The sequence below is a fragment of the Diabrotica virgifera genome, chromosome 8, assembly GCF_917563875.1.
Source record: "Diabrotica virgifera virgifera chromosome 8, PGI_DIABVI_V3a".
In the NCBI taxonomy this organism is placed as follows: Eukaryota; Metazoa; Arthropoda; class Insecta; order Coleoptera; family Chrysomelidae; genus Diabrotica; species Diabrotica virgifera.
This window is the reverse complement of record NC_065450.1, coordinates 137,657,142-137,682,544: the sequence shown is the minus strand read 5'-3', so window position 1 is coordinate 137,682,544 and position 25,403 is coordinate 137,657,142. Positions and strand designations below refer to the sequence as shown.

Here is a 25,403-nt window from a genome sequence, read left to right as displayed (position 1 = left end):
ATTCACTACTTTAATACACAACTTTAAGACAGCATTGCATTCATTTCAAAGAGTTTTTGCTGCCAAGGCTTGTCGATGTATAACACAATGTATCGCAGTCACATCAGCATTTTTCTCTCTTACTAATTGTACAAATCCTGAGCGAGAACCAAGCATTGAAGGCGCGCCATCCGTACATATGTTACAGTTCAAGTTGATTATCCAGTTGGAGTTGACTCCAACTAGTTGGAGTCAACTCTAACGGCTGGTTTCAGTAAAAGTTGATTTTAAATATAAAATGAAGATTTATATTCAACATTTACTAGTAAAAGTAGACTCCAACTAGGAAAAGTATACTCTTCCCAATGCCGTTTAGTAAAAGTTGATTCTGATTCACACAAACAGCCGATTCTAGAAATTAAATGTTACTGAATATGTTCAAATTAGTCTAGGCTGTATCGTCGCCCCCGTTAGGTAAATTACTCCGATTCGAATTTTTTGCACAAACTTACTCAAAAAGAGGTCCTCATAACAAATCTACTGGGTGCCAAGTAGTACCTTGATCGATAAATTGTTAACAATTTTTTTTAGACAAATTCACAAAAATAATTTTTTCACTTCAAACAATTTTTTTTAGATCATTTGGGTTATTCTGAGCCAAAAAAGTATTTTGTGATTTTTCTCTAACATTGATTGTTGTCGAGTTATACGCGATTTAAAATTTGAAAAATGCGAAAATAGCCATTTTCAAGGCTTAACTCCATTAAAATCCATTATTATGAAAGTCAGAAAGTGACCAAATCAAAGTTTATAGCCCCTCTACAAGATCCAGCAGAAATGTTTGTCACTATTTTATTACTGAGCTTTATCTTTAATTATTAAAAATGAGCACTAAGTGCGTATCAGGCGGCCGTCAATGGGGAGTGCTAAAGAGATGCACCATTCCGGCCGTCCAATGGTGAATCTCACTCGCACTCACATTGACGGCCGCCTCAATACAAGGTTAGCGCTCATTGTTGATAATTAAAAATAATATCTTATTAATGAAATAATGACAAAAATTTCTTCAGGATCTTATAGAGGTAGTTTTAATCTTTGATTTTTTTTAGTTTCTGACTTTCATAATATATAATATCGTATGGCATTTTTGCCTTTCGGACAGTTCCGGCGCCAATTACATCTTTAACCCTGTTTCAAGTAACTAGTGTCGATGTACACTAGCCCAGGGGGACCGACTGCTTAACGTGCTCTCCGAGGCACGGTGAGACGGCTCGTGTCATTATTGAAAATGAAAATGGTTTGTCTTTAGCAGGGCTCGAACCCACGTGCACTGGCGTATGAGGCCAGCGATTATGCCGTTACTCCACGGCCGCTCGCTCGACTTTCACACAATAATTATCTTTAACCGAGTTATTAAACCTTGAAAATGGTTATTTTGGCGTTTTTCAAATTTTAAGTCGCTAATAACTCGACAACAGTCAATTTTATAGACAAAAAGGCCCAACGGATCTAAAAAAAAATTTGTACGAAGTGAAAAAATTATGTATTTTTGCGAATTTGCTTAAAATCATTGTTTATCGCCAAACTTCACTAAAATCAGTCAGTATTGTACTCATTTGTCCTCATTTTCGGCAGTAAAGTAACACTTTGTTGTATTGAAAGAAGAATGTTACTTTACCTGCCGCGATAATTAATCAAATTAACCGAGATTGAATGTAAGTGGTCAATGTCAGCAATCGATTATTTATTTGAGTGAAATTAAATTTTTTTTACTTTAATTATTAAAAATATTGGACGAAATTTATCTTATTATTAATAAAATTTATGTCAAAAGGTAAAATTCTATAGTGTTTCGCAATTATATTCATACAAAATAAATCAAAACTTTACAGATTTAGTAATTAGGTAGGTATACAATATTGATAACTATCGATTACACATCAAAACCGACCATCATGCAAAAGTCATCTGTCATTACTGTCATACGAATTTTTTATTTCGTCTAAAATTAAAAGAAATCCTCAAAGTTTAAGTAAGTGTTAATGTTTTTTATGATTGACGATACAATTTTACCACCTCAATACTCTTTATCGAACGCGTCTGTTCCTCTGCTCATAATATCAGACTCTTTCGATAAAGAGTCACTTTACTGACTGACTTTACTGAAATTGGTTAAACAATTTTTCGACCGCGGTACCGCGTGACACCCTGTGTATTTGTTATAAGGATTGTTATACGGATGTATTTCTTTGAGTAAGTTTGTGCAAAAAATCGAATCAGAATAATTTACCTAACAGACTATACTAATAAGTACTTGAAACGGTCAAAACAAAGAAACGCACACTCATCAAAAATGCACTTGAGATTCTCCTATAATCAACATTTACTGAATCGATCCAGGAAGAGTCAACTCCAACTAGTAAAAGTTGATTTAAATTTTTAAAATCAACTTTTACTGCTCGTTTCAGTTGGAGTTGACTCCAACTAGTTGGAGTCAACTCTGACTGAGAATCAACTTGAACTGTAACACATACACCGATTAGTTTTTGCCAAGAGATTTCCTGTTTGTCAAAAAAGTCTGACACTGCTTTCATAACATCAATAGCTTTTGTCGTGGTCTCCAACTCTGTAAAAAAGAGTAGCTCCTCTTTCACTCTATCATTTTCAACATACCGAACATAAACAATTAACTGAGAACATTGTGCTATGTCGGTACTCTCGTCTAGCTGACTAGCAAAAAATGGCGATTGTTTTACTGCATCAACTACCTGGTTTTGTATGTCTTCGGCCATATCATCAATGCGACGTTTCACGGTATTGTCAGAAAGAGGTATTTGAGATAACTTTTGCTTACTCTGCGTTCCAAGAATAATATCAGCTGCCTTTAACAAACACGGTTTAACAAGCGTCTCTCCAATAATATGGCTCTTCTTTTCTTTAGCAATCAGAAGTGATAGCTCATATGAAGCTTCAAGAACTTTTTCAGATGACTGAGCAGTAGAACCAGTACTATCTAACTTCATGCGTTTTAAATTTTCGGATTTTGTAGCAAAAAATTCCTTTGATTTGTCTTTAAAAGGGTTATGTTTGGATGACAAATGTCTTTCAAGACGATTAGGTCTCATTGCATCATTACTTAATACTTCATAGCAAATTACACACTGAGGATGTTCGACATTATCTTTACGCATACAAATAAACCCATATTTGATATAACCATCATTATACTTGCGTTTCTTTGCTGAGCTCATCTTGACTACAATTATCTTCCCTCACTCAAATCAACGAAATCAATAAAAGTCAACTACCACAATTAAAATTTCACAACACGTACGCTTTTATAATGCAAAAATAAGTGCAGGCTACGCCAAGGTATCTCAAACACCACCTCAAACACTGAGTCACAATTGATTAGAGCTGCGTCTGCGGTTAGCTGACCTGCGTCTGGCGGTTAGGAGGGAAGGAGGGAGGCAGTGCTTGAAAACGCTCGGTTGTCAAATTATGCGCGCTATTGCCACATTGAACGGCTCACATTCCATTCTTTCAAGCCTTCGATTTCAAATTTATGTAGTAAAGTCAGATGTTACAGTGGTTTGTTTTAATTTTCTAAACATCATGGTTAATTTAGAATTTTAGAAAGACTAGGTAGGCACCTGAATTTAATTTAATTTTCGACTTGTCTCGCGCCCCCCCTGACATGTCCTTACGCCCCCAGGGGGGGCGCGCCCCCCAGTTTGGGAACCCCTGCTCTAACTAAACAAAACCTACCTAAATAATAAAAAATTTACAAAAATATTGGATTTAAAGTTACACATTCGCATATAAGTAGGATATTTTTACCTACATATCACCAAAGGACAAAGGAAAAAATCTTTATTGTACATACTTAATTAGAGATGGTACTTTGGAACAGGATCTGTTCTTTTCGAAACAGGTTTTTATTTGGAACAGATACTGAGCAATAAGTTTTTCTGTTCCAATGGAACGATTTTTTTAACATTATTATCAATTATCACACATCAGAATAGTGTATTGTGTATTTACAACTACTAACAGAGATCGGTGTTGCGGTATTGTGCTGTTAATAATGTCAATAAGTTTTTTTTAATTTAATTATTAATGATTTATAGCATATTTATAGGATATTTTTGTAACTGACACTTCGCAATCCTATTGTCAATGTCATCTTTGGTAAAAAAGTTCCAAACTGAGCTACATTTTTCATTTTTGTGTCTTGATTGATATACTTTTCAACTTTTCAGTGCAGTGCAGCAACCCGCAACACTGTGTTAGATTTGGAACAGTTTGAAACTGAAACAGTTTTCTTGAAACAGATAATTTTTGGAACTGAAACAGACTGTAACAGGTCTTGAAAAACCCCTCTTCCAACCATATACTTAATATTACTTAATAATTCAATATGTAATTATATTTACTGTCAACTAGAACTAGAACAATATTTTCTCTCTTTAAAATGTGTTACCTACAAACAAAGATAATAGATTAGAAATAGCATATTTAGGTTATATTCGGAGCAGAGAGACCGGAACATACCGAAGCGGTTATGTCAAAATCAGATGACGATGACTGCCAATCACAGCAAACGTCCGTGTTGAGTTTAGTGTAGTCTCTTCTAGAACGTCTATATTCCTTGAGAATACGATCGAATCATGCGATCGAATAATACGATAATGCACGTAGTCCCAATGCTGAACTTTCTTGTCGTTTTCCGTCTACATACAGGGTGTTTCATTGGGAAAGTAACATACGTTAACTGTAGAAAGAGGACACTTAGGCGATCTTAAAAATACCATACTTAATGGATCTTACTCCATTAATAACAAAGATACTGGGTGTTTTAACCATTTTGTCATTTTCTTAATTGGTTCATAACTTTTTAACCACACTGTATATTTATTTTATATTTAGCAAGCAAATATCATTTAAGGTGTAGAATAAATTAATTTATTTACAATTGTAAGAAATCCAGATCCGCATTAAAAAATATTGGAAAAATATTCCGACCCCAAAACAACACCCTGTACATTAAATTTTTTTAAAATGGATTTTTCAGTTGAAAAGAGGATGAAGAACTAATTTCAGTGGTATAATTTGAATATTCGGCAAAATGATTTTTCTGGTGAAATTTTGAATTTGAATTCGGAAATTAAGTTAATTGCGAGAGCTCTAAGTAGAAAAAAATTGAAATACAGCTTACAACTTGTCAACCTCACTGTATATTGATTTTATATTTAACACGCGAATATTCTTTTAGGTGTACAATCAATTAATTTATTTACAATTATAAAAAAATCCAGGTCCGGATTAAAAAATTTTGTGTAAATATTCCGACCCAAGAAAACACCTTGTATATTAATTTTCTTTAAAATGGGTTTCGCATTTGAAAAGAGGATTAAAAAGAAAATTAGTGGTATACTTTGAATTTTCGACAAAATGATTTTTCTGGTAAAATTTTGAATTTGATTTCTGAAATTATGTCAATTGCGAGAGCTCTTGTAGAAAAAAATTAAAATGCGACTTAATTTTAATTAATACCATTATTTAATCTAAATTGGTAAAATGTTAATATTTTAGTGTTTTTTTATTATGTGTGAAAAATAGTTTTTGGCGAATATTCATCTTTAAATAATGAATAAATAATAAAGGGTCAATAAAGAATACATCACTTTAATCAACAAAATAGCTAATAATTATAACAAAACAGCGAACATTTGCAGCATAATCACTATTCAAAACTAGAGTACTTATTCAAAATTACCACCATCAAAATTATTTTTTTTTATACGTAGGTACGGTAAATTTTTGTAGTTAGGTACCTAGCGTCATGTGTACTGGGTACTGTGTGTGTTGAGTAAGTGTCTTGTTACATTGAAAATTCGACGTCATTGTCTTTGCAAAGAGACGCTAATTGTATCCGAACGTCTGCGGTCCCTCCGGTGAGTACCGATCCCACAAGGACAGAAACTATTTTCATTTATTAATTTATAATAAACGAAAAATTTCTGACCCTGGTGAGATTCGAACTCACGACCATTCGGATCTTTCGATCCAAAGGTAGGCGCTCTTACCACTGAGCCACAGAGGGGGTCATCAAAAATTATTGATATGTGTGCAAATGTTAATATTTTACCAATTTAGATTAAATAATGGTATTAATTAAAATTAAGTCATATTTTAATTTATTTTACTTTGAGCTTCGCAATTCACATAATTTCAGAATTTAAATTCAAATTTTTACCAGAAAAATCATTTTGCCTAAAATTCAAAGTATACCACTAATTTTGTTCTTCATCCGCTTTTCAAATGCAAAATCCATTTTAAAAAAATTTAATTACAAGGTGTTTTTTGGGTTGGAATATTTATACAATATTTTTTAATCCGGACCTGGATTTTTTATAATTGTAATTAAATTAATTGACTGGACACCTAAAAGAATATTCGCGTGTTAAATATAAAATCAATATACAGTGTGGTTGACAAGTTGTAAGCTGTATTTCATTTTTTTTTCTACTTAGAGCTCTCGCAGTTCACTTAATTTCAGAATTCAAATTCCAAATTTCACCAGAAAAATCATTTTGCCGAAAATTCAAAGTATACCACTGAATTTAGTTTTTTATCCTCTTTTCAACTGAAAAATCCATTTTAAAAAAATTTTATGTACAGGTTGTTGTTTTGGGGTCGGAATATTTTTCCAATATTTTTTAAGCCGGACCTGGATTTTTAACAATTGTAAATAAATTAATTTATTGTACGCCTTAAATGATATTTGCGTGCCAAATATAAAATAAATACACAGTGTGGTCAAAAAGTTATGAACCAATTAAGAAAATGGAAAAATAGATAAAACACCCAGTATCTTTGTTATTATTGGAGTAAGACCCATTAAGTAGGTATTTTTGAGACCGCCTAAGTATCCTCTTTCTACAGTTAACGTATGTTACTTTACCAATGAAACACCCTGTATTATTATTTTCAAGTTTATTTGCTAGTAATTTGAAAAGAGAATGACCTCAAGTGCCTTAGTACATGCTGCTGTCAATGTTTTGAAAGGTGAAATGCCATAATTTAAATTGTTATGTTACAACTCATGAATAACCGGAAAAACGAGTTTGGATTAGAGATTGGATAAGGCGTAGAAATACTCTGGGTGAGTCAGAAAGAAACGATAAAGGAGATAGTCGATCTTCATTCGTATAGGAATTTTCGGCTTTTCCGTGCTCATAACACTGCTCCGTAAAAAACAATCTGAGGCAGTAAACCAGTTCAAGTTTGTCTGACAATTATTAGCATGTACACTTTGAGGACAATTATTAGCATGTACACTTTCCTGTTGTTTACACATGGCAAGTTTAGTGGCCTAAGTACTTTTAGCCAGTAAATTTGCCAAGTGTAAATGAGGCTTAAATCTGGGTACATACATGCCTGTACTTTAGTAAAGGAGTTGGTATACCAGTTGCTGGCATAAGCCAGCAGTTTTTGTTTTTTTTTATTTACTACTATTCTATATTTAACTTTATACCCTACTACTAGCAGTCGGTATTATGTTCCAGATGTTTAATGTTGTGTCCATCAATCTCCTCAATAGTGAAAAAAGATTAAACACTTCAATAAAATAACTTTATAAAATACGTCTACGGGACAATAGACATTTATACAGGGTGTAACAAAAATACAGATCATAAATTAAATCACATATTCTGGAGCCAAAAATAGTTCGATTGAACCTAACTTACCTTAGTACAAATGTGCACATAAAAAAAATTACAGCCCTTTGAAGTTACAAAATAAATATCGATTTTTTCCAATATATCGAAAAGTATTAGAGATTTATCGGTCACGACGGCTCAGTTGGAAAAAGCGCAGTCGATCGACAAGTTTAGTGGATTTGCGATCGACGGTTCGAGCCTCAGCCAAGTCATGAAATTAATAAAAAGGCCAATGTCGGTAGTATAAAATTCAATAGAATCTACGACTTGATCTGGAATAACTGGCGTCTGATCGGCCTATGAAGGAGCGGTACGGCAAGGGATAAGGGCATGCGGCTTGGTAATACTCCTCCATAGATCCCTACCGAAGGACGTTGACGCTTAATAACGGTGTGTATATATATTGGAGATTTATTATTAAAAATGGACATGTCGAATTTTTATGGTACGAACATCTTAAATACAAGTAACAGTGAAATTTTCATACCCCATAAAAATTATATGGGGTTTTGTTTCCTTAACGCCCCAAACTTTTGTGTACGTTCCAATTAAATTATTATTGTGGTATTATTAGTTAAACACAATATTTCTAAAATTTTTTACCTCTTAGTATTTTTTCGATAGACCAGTTTTTATCGAGATGCGGCTTCTTTTTAATATGTTAACATAAATTTTTTATAGGGGTTTTGTTCCTTTAAACCCCCCAAAGTTTGTGTACGTTGCAATTATACCAATTATAGCAGTAGTATTAGTTGTTAAACACAGTGTTTGAAAACTTTTTTGCCTCTTAGTATTTTTTCGATAAGGCACCTTTTATAGAGATGTGGCTTCTTTTTTAATATGGTTAAAAATATACCTAAAAATGTCAATTATAAATAAATTTTCATATTATTGCCCTATACTTAAATATGCAAATATGTGGTGGATTTGACAAATATTCAAAATATTTCGATAAATACTGGGTTTTCGAAAAAGTAATAGGAGGCAAAAAAGTTTTAGACACATTGTGTTTAACTAATGGTCCCACAACAATAAATTTAATTGGAACGTACACAAAAGTTTGGGTGAAGGGAACAAAACCCCCATCAAATTTTTATGGGGTGCACAAATTTCACTATAATTTTTTTAAAGATTCTCCTGCCGTAAGAATGCCACATATCCATTTTGAATAAAAAATCTCTAATAGTTTTCGATATATTCGAAAAAATAGATTTTCTTTTTGTAACTTCAAAGGGCTGTAACTTTTTTTATGTGCACAATTTGTACTAAGGTAAGTTAGGTTCAATCCAACTATTTTGGGTCTCAGAATACGTGGTTTAATTTATGACCCGTATTTTCGTTAAACCCTGTATAATCATTACTAATGACAGTACGTATCAATGATAAACTAAAGTGAAACAATTAAGAATGCACGTCATACATTTAATGACATCATAAACCACCACTGCAAACTTAAAAACAAATTCAACAAATTTTTCCTCAGATATAAGTTTTTTCGCTTCCGTTAGGTTTAAGGAAAGCGCTGTTGCCAAATAAAAAATATAGTGTATTTGCCAAAGATGCTAGGGGCTACACTGTGTCTCTTTATCATTAAGAGTGTGAAACAAAGATAACTATCTGTAATATAAGTGTCAAAGTCATGTTGTAGTATAGAAGGGTATGTAAGATTTCTGTTTGTTTATTTTTTTTCTTCTTTTTTTTTATGGCCTTTGGGAGATGTGTCCATGTAGCCAGCAACATTTCTTAAAATTAACACCTAACTAACATTATCATAGAACAAAACTATTAGCAACCTAATCGGCCAATAAAGGATAGGGAAGGGAAAGTGTTAAAAAATAAACTGTCGTTAAAATATACAGGGTGTTTCATTGGGAAACGAAAATACTTTAACGGTGAATAGAGGTCATCGAGCCGGTTCTAGATATACTACATTTTTTGCCCTATCGACTTTTATAACCGAGTTACAGGGTGTTTTATCGATTTTACCCATTTCTTTACTAACCCATAACTTTAGAACCACCCTGTATATTTTTTTGATATTTGGTACACATACCTATGTCTCATTCAAAACCCAAACGACTGACATACTAACTAATATTTGAGTTATCCGCCCTCTCAAAAAGGTCCGGAACATTGTTTAAATAATCAAAATGTTAAAAATTTAAGGAAAAATTCGATTTTTTTCTTCGTTTTTTGATTATAACTTTAAAAGTATTCATTTTCGAGAAAAGTTGTACTAACATAAAAGTTGCGTAATAAAATTTCCTACAATATAGAATTAGTTAAAAATTTAAAAAATAGTCACCCTAGTTGCAAAATAGCAATAATTGCGAAAAAACCATACAAAAACAAGTATTCGCATTTTACGTTTTTCAACCATTTATGCTATACTTAGGACCTTCATATTTCACCCAGAAAAACCTTATGATATAGTAAAACAATACTGTAAATTTCATTAAGATCGGTTTAACAGATTTTGCAAAATAAATTTTGCAATCCAGCTTTCGCAAAAAAAATTCATTTTTCAAAATGTTCCAGGACTGAAAATAAAGCAGATAGCAAGTTGAAATTTTTTCTACTTATAGAAGTGTACCTTTCATTTGCAATTTTCAAAATTAAAATCGATTAATTAACACGGCGGCAGGAATTTTTTTAAATAAACAAAAATTTTTGGTGCTACGCGCAGGGCAGCGGTGTTCGATTCACACAAATTGATTTCCACCAAAATTTCTTCCAATCTTTATCTAATATATTATTTTCTTACTCTATATTTTGTTGTATTTTAATATTTTAATTCCACAAAAATCAAACTAATTTTATTATTGTTTGTGAAATATTGTTTAAAAAATTGCATATGTTTAAAAATAATAAAATTTTATTATTTAAGTTAAAATATATGAACAAAGAAAGTTTTTGCTAATAAAAGTGTTATTTCAATGGGTAGAGTATGTGTTTTTATTTTGCAATAAACAAATTTATGTATTTATATCGAAATGTAATAAAAATTAAAATGTATCAATCATTATCAAAGGTCATTGGAATGCCCATTCAGAGCAAACTATCCGCTGTCCTGCGCGTAGCACCAATAATTAATGTTTATTTAAAAAAATTCCTGACGCCGTGGTGTTAATCGATTTTAATTTTGCAAAATTGCAAATGAAAGGTACAGTACACTTTTATATGCAAAACAATGTTTAACTTGCTATCTGCTTTATTTTCAGTCCTGTAACATTTTGAAAAAAGGAATTTTTTTTACGAAAGCTGGATTGCAAAATTTATTTTGCAAAATCTATTAAACCGATCTTAATGAAATTTACAGTATTGTTTTACTATATCATAAAGTTTTTTAGGGTGAAATATGAAGGTCCTAAGTGTAGCATAAATGGTTGAAAAACGTAAAATGCGAATACTTGTTTTTGTATGTTTTTTTCACAATTATTGCTATTTTGCAACAAGGGTGACTATTTTTAAATTTTTAATCAATTCCATTTTGTAGGGAATTTAATTATGCAACTTTTATGCCAGTACAACTTTTCTCGGAAATTAATACTTTTAAAGTTATAATCAAAAAACCAAGAAAAAAATCGAATTTTCCTTAATTTTTTGACATTTTGATTATTTAAACAATGTTCCGGACCTTTTTGAAAGGGGGGATATCACCTCCCAACGTCCAAATGTACTAATATTTTTACAGATGTGCCCTGGTCTATCATGGATTCTTTGGATTTGTAGCTGTATGCACATCATTAAAAGTTAGAATTGCGAGAATTGGGATATTTTAATGATTTAGTAAAAAATTTAAAAAAGACAGCTATATCTAAAAAAAAAACATCGTTAAAAAAATTCAACAATATAACATAAATTATAAATATTTGAACTAAAAATATTTGAACTATAACCGTTGCTCAAAATGTCCAAAATTTTGTTCGATGCATTTCCCTGCTCGTTTTAAAACATTTCGAATCGATTTTCTAATTACATTGGGATTTTCTTAATTTTTCTGGCAGCTTCTTGTCACCTTCACAGAATTAATCAATATGATTTCAAAATTGCCGTAATTAAATTATCTGCGCAAAAATTTGACATGCACCTTTTAACGGAGTTTTTATGCTCTTTTAAAATACGCAAACAAATTTTCAAAATTTCAATATACAGGGTGTTGTTTCACGGTCACAATTACTTTATAATTTTTTTGTTAATCCGGATCTGGATTTTTCTTGTGATTACTAATTGGGTCGTTCCAATGTAGTAAATAAGTATTTTATTATTTTTAGAATGAGTATTTATTTATTAACTTTAATAATTTATAACTAAAAGTTAATAATATCTGCTTTTTAATGTCAGAGTTCTTAAAAAATTCAATATAATTTCAAAATTAAAGTCATAAAATTGTCTGGCCGAAAAATAAAAGCGAACCATTAAACTTAGTATTTTGTGCTCTTTTCAAATATGCAAACAGATTTTCAAAATTTGAATATACAGGGTGTTGTTTTAAGGTCACAATTACTTTATATTTTTTTGTTAATCCGGACTTGGATTTTTTTTATGGTTAGTATATCAGTCGTTTTGGTTTTGAATGAGAGATATGTGTACCAAATATCAAAAAAATATACTGGGTGGTTCTAAAGTTATGGATTAGGAAAGAAATGGGCAAAATCGATAAAACACCCTGTAACTCGGTCATACAAGTCGGTAAGGCAAAAAATGTAGTATATCTTGAACCGGCTTGGTGACCTCTATTTACCATTAAAGTATTTCCGTTTCCCAATGAAACACCCTGTATACTAAATAAATAATACATAATTAAAAAACAATAATTCGACATTATATTTTACCTCCAATATTAAGACATACGTCAGTTACGATATTCAATTTCGCCAAATATAATAATGACGTCATATAAACTCGTCTATAATTCTAGCCAATGACATGCTCGCTTCAATAGGAATGGTATCTCAAAAAATCTGATTAATCCCTATATATTTTTTCAACTTTACAATAGGGGAAAATTACGTGAATTCCTTTGTTTTACTTTTCCTATACAAAATAGAACTATACTTTTTATGTTACACAGTAAAATATTCGTTTTCGCGATAATCTGAAACAGTCGTACAATCATGGGATAGACTGTAGAGTTTAACCTATTAAAGAAATATATCTACCTAATAATTTTGGTAAAAATTCGACTACTCTTAAAATTAAATCTATAAATCCCTAAGCGTCTTATATTAAACGTATATAATAAAAAAGAAAATCTCACCTTATATTTCCTAAGCCTAAGCTTTTTGTGTTGTTTAATAAATATGAAATATTACACCAGTGCCTGGGTACAGTTGCCATAAACAGTTGATTATAAGCGTGAAAACCGCAAGGAAAAACAGCTGGTAATAAAATAAACCATATAACCAGCTTTTGGTATTTTCCGAACTCCCCCACACTCGGTAAAATATCGTCCAGGTCCATCCCGCTAAAGAAACACAGATTAACTATTTTTTATTTTTATTTATAGCTTTATATCGTCGCTGTGAAATTAAACCGGTATTTCTGCAAAATGCATATTATCTTTCAACAAGTAGTCCAGGGTAATAAGGTTTTTTCCATGACACTTGAACAGCCAGGGTACTGAAGCGATTTTTCGACAGGTAATACCTATAAGAGCAAATTGTAACTATTTCCTGCGTAGGAGCTGGCGGCCATTTTTATTTATAAACAATTAAGTGCCAAAAAATGGCATTTTTCATTTTTTTTTCAAATCAATGGAAAACAGGGAAACTTATGGTTGTTTTAGTACAAATTTCTTCGAGATTATGGAAAAAGCTTTAATATGACGTATTACAAAGTTTAATATACTCATTTATTGTTAATATAATTGCGAAAAAAGTCGGAATTGCAAAAAAAAAATATTTTCGCAATAACTGTTGTAAAAATTAGTGTACAGCTTTGAAATTTTTGTCTAATAAGGGTTCTTTGGTGCTTCATACGTGATAAAAATTTCAAAGCGATTCATTTAATTGTTTAAATTTTATTCAAATTGTTTATCCCAGAGAGCATTTTTTTTGCAATAACATAAGTGAGAAGAAAGTGACGTTAGGACCATTCAACAGGTGTCAAATGAAATAGCATGAGCTATATTTTCAATTTGGTTTAAAAAAAGTGAATTAAAAATGCATTTATTGGTAATAAATAATTATGCAAAAGTTTCGTAAATCTTTCCTTATAAACTTTTTATTTTGTTATATAAGAAATTATACATATTTATTACAATTTTTTATCAATTATGATATAAATAACATTACTTGGTAGTTGTGCACTAAAAACAGGGTAAAAAAGTTAATTTTTTTGGAAAAAGTTATTCAAAATGCATTTTTTATTAACTTTTTTAAACCATGTTGAAAATGTAGCTCATACTCTTTCATTTGAGACCTGTGTAATGGTTCTAAGGTCATTTTTTTCTTACTTATGTTATTGCAAAAAAAATGCTCTCTGGAATAAACAATTTGAATAAAATTTAAACAATTGAATGAATCGCTTTGAAATTTTTATCACATATTAAGCACCAAAGACCGTCATTTGACAAAAATTTCAAAGTTGTACACTAATTTTCACAACAGTTATTGAGAATTTTTTTTTTTTGCAATTCCGACCTTTTTTCGCAATTATATTAACAATAAATGAGTATATCAAACTTTGTAATACGTCATTTTAAAGCTTTTTCCATAATCTCGAAGATGTTTGTACTAAAAGAATCATAAGTTTCACTGTTTTCCGTTGATTTGAAAAAAAAACGGGAAAATGCCATTTTTTGACAGTTAAGTGTTTATAAGTAAAAATGGCCGCCAGATCCTACGCAGAAAATAGTTATAATTTGTTCCTACAGGTATTACCTGTCGAAAAAACGCTTCAGTACCCTGGCTGCTGAAGTGTCACGAACAGGGTATATTTTTGTCTTATTACCCTGGCCTAAGGTCACTTTAAAGTTTTCAAATGCAATATTTTCCATTTAACGTCAGTTTGGTTCACCTTAACCTCATGCATGAATAAAATTTAGATAATTACTACTTACTGCAGTAGTTGCAAATAAATCGGAAATTGATTAAATTAAGAGAAATATGCAGATATGCCAGTATGACGTTAAATTCGGTGTAATGTTTGCTTTTAAGTCAGAATATGCCGGTTTGTTTTAGTTGAAGCTGCTAGAAACGCAATAATGTTATATTGGCTGTGAGTTTCGACGGTAGCGCACTCTCGCGGTCTGAAACTTGTACTTTTGATATTTAAATAAAAAACCACAAATTATGAACTATAATATTATTGTAACCTGATTACTGAACGAATACACAGAATTAATAGTAAAAGTAATTATGTCTTTTTATTTTATTCATTATAATTTTAATATTTAATATAAATGCGTGCGACTGGATGAACGCTTACGCAAGAGGCCATTGAGAAAAAGAAGAAGTTTATGTGAGAGGTTACCTCTGTTTTTATTTGCTGTGAGTTTCGTCGGTAGCGCTTTCTCGTGGTTTGAAACTTGCACTTTTCTGATAAATAGGGAGCGGATTTATATGTGAGCAATTTTGATTAAATATGCGCATACATATGCAGTAAAAAATTACAAAATATGCGCAAGATATGCACAAAAATTTTAAAAAAATTCACATTTTGAGAAACCAAATATTTATCTACAATAAAATGAATGTACATTTGAAATGAAATGAAATTACATTTTCCACTTACAATTACTTAAATGTAATTTACAATGAAATTACATTTTCCACTATCTTTTTGATTTTTTTATGCTATCGTTGTATATTTCTGGTACGTAATTTTTTTTCAATGAACTTTTATCGGCCCCCCATTTCTTGCAATATATTTTCAAAAAACCTTTAATCATATAGACAAGGCGTAAACGGCGGGTTCGAAGGGAAAAATATTCCCATGAGATTTTTTTGCATATTCACATTCGTGAGACATCCCAGAATAAGGTTCAAGAAGTCGCCCACGTGAAAAGTGGGCCAATTTTTTTTTAACAATTTTTTTTTAATCAAATTGCAAGAATCAATATTTTTGGCCCGAACAATTTTTTCTTTAATTTTTTGCACCATTCTGGACAAAAAAGGTCTCTTATAATTTTTCTCTTAAGTTTATCGTTTTTGACTTATAAGCAATTTAAAATTGAAAAAAACGAAAAATGGCGATTTTCAAGGCTTAATAACTCGGTTAAAAGTTATTATTATGAAAGTCAATATATGACTAAATCAAAGTTTAAAGCCTCCCCTACAAGATCCTGAAGAAATTTTTGTCATTATTTTATTACTAAGCTGTAATTTTTAAGTAATAATAATAAGCGCCATGCACGTGTGCGGGGCTGTAAATGCTGAGTGCGAGAGAGAAGCCATTCCAGCAGTCCAATTGTGCATCTTACTCGCACTCACAGTTACAGCAGCGTCAATACGATCTAACCACTCATTGTTATTAATTAAAAATAACAGCTTAGTAGTAAATTAATGACACAGATTTCTTCAGGATCATGTAACGGCGACTTTAAACTTTGATTTAGTCACTTTCTGACTTTCAAAATAATAATTTTTGACCGAGTTATTAAGTCTTAAAAATGGCTATTTTCGCGTTTTTCAAATTTTAACTAGCTTATAACTCGAAAAAGATCCACTTTAGAGAAAAATTATAAAAGACCTTTTTTGTCCAGAATGGTCCAAAAAACCTAAAAAAAAATCAGTCCGGGCCAAAAATATAGATTTTTGCAATTTGATTAAAAAAAACTGTTAAAAAAAATTAGCCCACTTTTCTCGTGGGCGACTTCTTGAACCTTATTCTGGGATGTCTCACGAATGTGATTATGTAAAAATATCTCATGGGAATATTTTTCCCAACGAACCCGCCGTTTCCGCCTTGTCTAATAGGATTTTCCAGTTTTTTAAATCCGGCTTAAAATATTGTTCATTGGATGAAGTCATCAACGATTGTCTACTGTCAATGGGTAACTGATCAAAAGTACATTCGATTTGCTCATCTTCTTCAGTGGTGTCATGGTGTGGGAACGCGTGGGAACGACGTTCCCACACTGGTTAAGAAAAGAAGAAAAAAAAAATAAATAGAGAATTTAGGTTTTGTAAACAAAAATTAGCAGTGCGTTCCGGCACTGCTAATTTTGCCATGACACCACTGATCTTCTTGCATTTTGACTTATGTAGTTCTGTCCCGACGTGTCGTGTAACCGAAAATTTTCGCTAAGGTGGTATCTACAGCAATAACACATACTTTTCAAACTGTTTATACTTAAAATGTTGAGGAATCAGCCAAGTATTACTTATTAAAGAAAAAAGAGGAAGTAAGCAACCTTAAACTCACCATTCTATTACATGCTTTGCAGAATAATTTCCATTGGTGTAAAGAAGCTAAGGATAGATTCTGATCTGGGAATAAACCAGGCTATAATCTTTCGACATATTGCACTATTCACAAAAAAAGTACTTTTAAACAAAAACTAAACATTCGCATTGACTGACTAAAGGTGACTAATTGTACAGATTTACGGGATCTGATTTAAATCATATTTAAATTTCCGTTAGGCCGATGCTACATTATGCGTTTTGACCGGATGCGGTGAAAACGCATCCGTTTCCAACGCAACTGGACCGACCTGTCACACTATGCGTTTAGTCTGGTGCAGTTTGTAAGCGCGTACCGATGACTCAAAACGCATCCGTTTCCAACGCAACTGGACTGATCTGTCACACTATGCGTTTTCACCGGATGCAGCGGAAACGCATCCGGTCAAAACGCATAATCTGACATCGGCCTTAGAGAATCGTATAACGATGTTTACAGGTGTAAATATTCTCCTAAAAATAGGGTATTTAACATCCTATAATCATTTTATGACAGCGTACTAGACGCACATTGTGGGAAAGTGCGGTGTCACATTATGCGTTTTGACCGGATGCTGTGGAAACGCATCCCTTTCTAACGCAACTGGACCTATCTGTCACACTATGCGTTTAGTCTGGTGCAGTTTGTAATCGCGTGACGATGTCTCAAAACGCATCCGTTTCCAACGCAACCGGACCGACCTGTTACACTATGCGTTTTGACTGGACGCGGTGGAAACGCATCCGGTCAAAATGCATAATGTGGCATCGCACAAAAGATCAGAATTTTTCTAAGAAAAACCGAGAAATTAGTGAATGAGCCGACTTCAGGTAGTTCTCGAAAAAATATGACACCATGTGCGGGGGAATATTTTGTGTCGAATTAAAAAATTTTAAAATTTTTTTGTGTGGACAAAAATGTTTTCAAAAAAGGCACATAATATGCAAGTTTCTTTAAAAATATGCAAAATTTGGTAAAGTTCTCAAATATGCGAAATATGCAAGCAATATGCATTTAGAATAAAATCCGCTCCCTACTGATAAAATTGTTCAATTCAATGCACAAAACTGCCGCTAACAGCGCTGGCGAAAACTGTCAAATCCCCTCTACTCATCGGCTCACAGCGAATACCGGATTATCTGCCAATACCTAATAGCCCGATCAGGGAAGACAACATTTTACGAAAACCTCCAAAAAACTAAAGGAAGGATGAAAATTTGGGAATAGGTAGTTGAAATTGTCTATTATTATATAAGCAAAAGTTTACAATTCTACTTCCCCTCTATTTAACAAAAATTGGAAAATACGGGGTGAAAAATATTTTCTCGGGGGTGAAAAAACGTACGTTCAAAGTAAGTCCGGAATTGGATAAAATGACTAATTCGAAGCAACTTTTGTTCTATAGAGTTTTTTTACTAAGTAAATACTTTTCGAGTTATTTGCGAGTGATTATATTCATTTTTGACAAAAAAACATGTTTTTGGACGGTTTTTCAGAGATACGTCAAAAAGTAAGTATTTCAGCGAAAAAATATTCTTAGCAAAAATATAACTTATAAAAAATGAAAAAAATGGTGTATGCGTGAGGGCTACAGACCCAGCAGAAGCAGAGTTGTAGCTAATGAAAAGTAGGTTCTTCTTCGTCAAATTCCAAATCAAATATTTCAATGTGAAATAACCAAAAAACGGAGCACTTCTCGGGAAAAATTCATGACAAGTTTTTTAAAGTGTTTAAAAAAAGGTTTATTACTGTTGTTTAAAAATACTTCTAGCATTAAAAGCAAGTGAGTTACGCTCAAAGTATTGTTGGTCCCTTTTATTTTTTGGTAAAAAATGGCGAAAATCACACCATAATTAGCTTCTCAAATAAAATTAATCGTTACCGCTTCACAAGTTACTTTACTTATGTATTTTTTATATTATCTATAAGTTTCATTGGTTCGAAGTGCTGTGTTTTGAAAAAAATTGGGTTTAAAATAAAACATTTTTTTATTTTGAAAAAAAAAATTGAATTGTTTATGAAATTAACTTAAAAATTATTAGTAATAACAAAAATCTCAAAGAGTAATAAAATCTACATTTTGCTTTTCTGAATATTCTTCATTTTTTTGTTTTTTTGTTAGACAAAAATTGGTTATGGTATGGCTGTTCAAAATTTGCCTAAACTTGTGATTAGTTACTCAATCAAGCCATTTTAACTACAGCTTTTTCAAAAATAAGAACTTTGAACCAATGAAACTTACAGATCATATAAATAATACATAGGAAAAGTAACTTGTGAAGTGGTAATGATAAAATTTATTTGTGATGCTAATTAGGGGGTGATTTTCGCGATTTTTTTACTAAAAAATAAAAGGGACCAACAATATTTTGAGCGTAACTTACTTTTTAAACCTTTTTTTTTTAAACATTTTAAAAAAGTTAAAATGAATTTTCCTAGAAGAGTGCCCGTTTTTGGGTTATTTCACATTGAATATTCGATTTGGAATTTGACGAAGAAGAACCTACATTTCATTAGCTGGAACTCTGCTTCTACTGCATCTAGAGAGTTATCTCCGAAAAACCGTCCAAAAACATGTTTTATTTTGTTAAACATGAACATATTCACTCGCCAATAACTCGAAAAGTATTGACTTAGCGAAAAAACTTTATAGAACAACAGTTGTTTAGAATTAGTCATTTTATCCAATTCCGGTCCTATTTTGAATGTATATTTTTCAACTTCGAGAGGGGGTATTCCCCTCCATTTTTGTAAAATGGAGGGGATATAGAATTGTAAACTTTTTCTTATATAATAATAGACAATTTCAACTACCTATTCCCAAATTTTCATCCTTCCTTTATTTTTCTTGGGGTCAGATTGTTCTTTGATCGGGCTATAAGTCATATCTGGGTAATTATAACAATGTACTATTGTGAGATATAGATCTGGATCCCACATACCAAAAAAAATTGATTAATAGCAAACTGAAAATTTGTTAATAGCTTAATGGTGTCTAGTCGGTCAAACTTTGATGTATGGGAACACTGGAACAGGGGAAGTTTTAATTGTGGAACAGGTTAAATATTTGGAACGTTAGGCAACGAAAAAGTTCCATGTTCCCTGTCGGACAGAAGTTCCAATTGATTTGTTGCCATTTCATTAAACTCTCATGCAAAAATCAGACTGGTGTTTATCACCAACTGGGCATTTTAATGATTCGAACACGAAGAACATGCCAAATGACAGGAATCATGTTGGTTAGTAATAGAAATTTGATTTTTGCAAGCGAGCTTAATTAAAGGGAATCAAATCAATTGGATGTTCTGTCAGACAAAAATACATGGGACGTTTTCGTAATCTGACGTTTCAAATTTTTGAACTATTTCACAATTAAAACTTCCACTGTTCCAGTGTTTCCGTACATCAAAGTTTATCTGACTAGACACCATTAAGCTATTAACAAAGTTTCAGCTTGCTATTTTTTGTAGGGTTTATCTTTTGTTGTCTAGGGTTTAATTAAATGGCCACGGGTCGATTCGAGGATATAACAAACATTGTATTGTTTAACTTGTAAATTACAGGAATATAGAACTAATGTATGGACTATTCCACGAATATACGACTGTCTTGGATTATCGCAACAACGAATATTTTAGTGTGCAACATAAGAAGTGCGATAGCAAATTGCGCTAATAATTGTTCCAATAAACAACAATGTAGTTTGCAATTTACTATCGTTCTTCATAATTTGCACAGTAAAATATTCGTTCTTCAGATAATCCACAACAGTCGTATGTTCGGTTTTTTTAAACGTTTATTCAGCAATCTGTTAGTTATAAAAAATTCTAACAATAAGCGTCTTTGGGGTTTGAAGTAAAAAAAAATTGACGTTAGAGAGATCAGTCCAATGACTGGACCTCTAGTATGGAACAAACATGACATTCCGATAATATTATGCTTCATACAAACATACATTTTACATTTACAAACAATACATATATCTAAAACATAAACCCAATTACGGTGAGTTATAAAACTTAATTATAGTTAAGGTCCAGTGGATTTTTACGGTTTAGTCTGTGAGTTTGTTGACTATTATCAAGCAAGTTTATTGCCAGGGCATATGGATGGCTTTCTAGGCGTTTTATGTACCGAACACTGCAGCACTGAACTATCACTTCACTGATCGTAGGTAATACTTCTAGATCAGCGGTTCTCAATCGTTTTGTGTCATGTACCACCAAATACTTTTTATTATTTTTGGTACCACCTAACTGAAATACATATCTAACAAGGTGATCTAATTAACTATAATAGTGGTGCTGATTTTGGCTGTTTTTGCGTTTTGTGTACCATCTCAAAAAATGAAATGTACAACTAGTGGTACATGTACCACAGATTGAGAACCGCTGTTCTAGATCACAATAAAGCGCACCGCATATTGTTCACAACAAAACCCAACCGTTGGCTGTCTCTGCAACGAATAGAGGGACGGGCAAAATCAGTGCGGACGTGTAACGGTTACTTTTGATACCGGGTCTCAGTGGTAGATACTGAGTACAAAATACTGATTACAAAATACTGATGTATCTGTATCTGATGTGTTTCATAGATTATAACAAGGCCTTTGATAAAGTGCGACATGATCATCTAATCAGACTCCTGGCAGAAAAGAATTTAGATAAACGAGATATTCGACTAATAGCAAATATGTACTATAATCAGAAAGCAGTAGTGAGAGTATAGAATAATACCACTGAAGAAATTGAAATAAAGCGAGGTGTGAGACAAGGGTGTATACTGTCACCAACCCTGTTTAATCTCTATTTCGAAGACGTAATGAATAGAACACTCTCTAAGCAATCCATAGGTATTAAAATAAATGGTGTTAGATTAAACAATCTGAGATTTGCCGACGACACCGTTCTGATAGAAACACTTGAAGAGCTACAGACATTGGTGAATAAGATAGCAGCGACTGCAGCGAAGAATATGGACTATCTTTGAACATAAAGAAAACTAAATTTATGGTAATATCGAAATCAACACGAAATGTCCAAAATTTATATTTACACAATGAAATTATCGATCGAGTTAGCAAATACAAATATTTAGGCACTTTTATAAATGAAGACAACGATAGCTCAGCAGAAATCAAAATAAGAATAGAAAAAGCAAGATCCATATTCACTAAAATGAAGAGAGTGTTCTGTGGAAGATTTGAGCCTTGAAATGAAACTTCGCCTGATGAGATGTTACGTACTTTCTGTGCTGTTCTACGGAATGGAGCCAAGGACGCTGAAAAAGATTGATACCTAAAAATTAGAGGCATTTGAACTGTGGATGTATCGCAGAATCTTGAGAATATCATGGACGGAGAGAGTCGCAAACGTCGAGGTCTTGAGAAGAATGAATAAAGAAAAGGAAGCTTTGAGGTGATGTTTAAGAAAAATTCTAATCCTAAAATCCTAATAACTAGGACTGTGGACAATAGATTTCTACTTCCTCTTGTAATTTGCATCTCATTTGTACCTTTTAAAACTTTAAATGCCTACGTTTTCTCAACAATTAACAAATTTGCTTTTATGTACATCAGTGTCCCGAAAGGTGCGAACTTTGCTAAAAACTAATTATTTTATCAGCCGATGCCGATACTATTATTATAAACAACATTGATTGTGATTTGATTGTCGTTGCAAAAACTGCTTACCTATTACATATATTTATATCTCGTCTACTATTTTGTTTTTAAGCATGAACAAGCCCGGTATGATGACACATTTTATTTGAGGATATGCGATATTCACAGATGTGCTTAACTGTTTTTAGTAATGAATCATTTTTTATGATAATGTTGTGTAGATTTAAGAAATGAATGATATTTACAAAATTTTTATACCTACAGAAAAGGGATTACGCCATCATTTGTGACATTGTATTTCTAGGCCTGGATCCCGCGTACCAAGAAAAAGTTGATTAATAGCAAGCTGAAAATTTGTTAATAGCTTAACGGTGTCTCGTCAGACAAACTTTGATGTACAGGAACACTGAAACAGGGGAAGTTTTAATTGTGGAACAGGTTAAAAATTTGGAACGTCATACTACGAAAACGTCCCATGTATTTTGTCGGACAGAACTTCCAATTGATTTGTTACCCTTTCATTTTAAACTCTCATGCAAAAATCAGACTGGCAATTCCGAACGAGTTCTATTAGCTTCTCTACGTCCATCTCGAAACCAAAACCACATCTGAGAATTGAGTCACGCGTCCCACGACACCAGAAAACTGTGTTTCGATGACAAACGTTCGCATGTGTAGACCTGGCACTGTATTCACTGATATAGGATGCGCAGAACTCTCTACGCACCCCGCTGGTGCCAGGTTGTGTTCGCTTAGGATCAATTTGCGCCGGCACTAAATGTCTTTGTTTGACACGAACCATGGGGCGTCTGTTATAGAGCGTAACACTTTGTGAAACATGGATATGTTGGACTTTGCTGCTGTACCCCATAGCTGGTTCGTGGAATAGGGTATAGACGGTGGTAATTATAACACTACTGACATATGACCGAACACGTCATTGAATGTGAACACATCGTTCGTCGTCTAGAGATGAGATGTCGTCTGCATATCACTTTGCCATCTTACTCACACTGTCCTCGCTTCACATGCTCGACTTATTATCTACAGCGTTTTTTGATTATTCTGCAATGCTACTTGAAACTGGCCTTCGGCTCGCGGTATGATTAATGGAAGTTAAGAATTGGTAACGGAAAATATTTGCTGACGAGTGCAATCCTATACTATTAATCAAATTTTTTTGGTACGTGGGATCCAGGCCCAATAATCCAGTTTTACTTACATGATGGACGTCTTTTCTCCTTCAAGGTTTTTAAGCCACGGGTGTATAGCGCACTAGATCTGTCTTCTGATAAACAAAGTGGCCATTTTCACGTAAATGCATACCGGCCCAACGACAAAAGTCCCTGAGAACTTAATAATGTTTATTTTACACAGGGGTGAAAAAGGAGAAAATTTAGTCTGATATTTAATTTCAAATATATCATTCAAAATAAACTTTTTGTTTATTATAAGGAACTTTCTGCCCTCGTTAATAATGTAATCCTTCGTTATGCGTTTAAATTTTTCAAAAATGCATAATATTAGTTTTCTCAGGATTCGAAAAAAATAAATGCGCTTAATAAAAAGTTCGACCGAAATTTTGCGCCTACGCTCTCAAAAAGGATTAAAGTATTATACATTTTTGTAATCTGTTTTTCAAAACCTTTTGAATGAGTTGTCACACGATGTACTTTCCTATTTAAAAAATCAAAGTTATGCCTGTCATCTGAAGAGAGATTGCGTAAAGTTCGAAACATTGATGCTATAATATAATATGATTATTTTAAAAATCGACCTGTCCGAGCGTTTTGCTTATGTGGTAAAAATAAATGAGTTAATAGGGGAGGGGGTAACACTTATTCCAGCGCACTGTATAAACATAGTATTTAAAAAATAATAAAACAGTACGAATAGCCTTTTAAACTTAAAAATCTTAGCAAAATAATAGGAGCAATAGTAGTTTACTTGTCTAACTTAAATGACATTGTAATATTATTACTTCTTCTTCTTCCTCTTCTTCTTCTTGGTTTACTCCTGTTTGTCTGCCTCTTATTCTGGTTCAGTTGTTCTTTACTGTACATTGTCTTCCCACCATTTCGGCGGCCTTCCAACGGGTATTCTCCTTTACGGCTTGCCGTTTTTACAGATGTTCGCTAATCTATCTGGTCCCATTCGGTTTACATGTTTGTTCCAGTTTTTGAAGTGAAAACTTCTTTAGGGACGTTGTGCACTTTTCGGATAGGGGAAAAAGCATTGAATTCGCGACCGTCATCGCGACCCTCATCGCGACCGTCATCGCGACCCTCATCGCGACCGTCATCGCGACCGTCATTTCGACCGTCATCGCTTATGCTATATATTATGTGTATGTATATATAATAGTGTATTATAATAGTGTATTATAATAGTGTATGTATATATAATTGTGTAGAGGTATTTAAATTTAAAATAAATGTAAAACATATTTTAAGATGGGGAAAAAGGATTTATTTCGCGACCGTCATCGCGACCGTCATCTCTTCGGCTAAATAAATTTTGTACGTATATACATTATGTGAAACCTATTTTTGGATGGGGAAAAACAATTTATCTGGCGACCGTCATCTCTTCCGCGAAATAAATTTTGTACGTAGATATATTATATTATGTGTATGTATATATAAATTTTATAGAAGAATTTAAATTTAAAATAAATGAATAAA

General features: G+C 32.5%; 1 protein-coding gene across 1 annotated transcript in view; it reads right to left on the bottom strand.

The window, feature by feature from the left end:
- Window positions 1–25,403, bottom strand: part of LOC126890739 (beta-alanine transporter) — a 161,388-nt gene that overhangs the window by 117,814 nt on the left and 18,171 nt on the right. Inside the window, exon 2 of the mRNA XM_050659910.1 lies at window positions 12,967–13,173. Coding sequence (XP_050515867.1) covers window positions 12,967–13,169 — 203 coding nt within the window. The 5' untranslated portion in view covers window positions 13,170–13,173. The remainder of the gene's footprint in view (window positions 1–12,966; window positions 13,174–25,403) is intronic.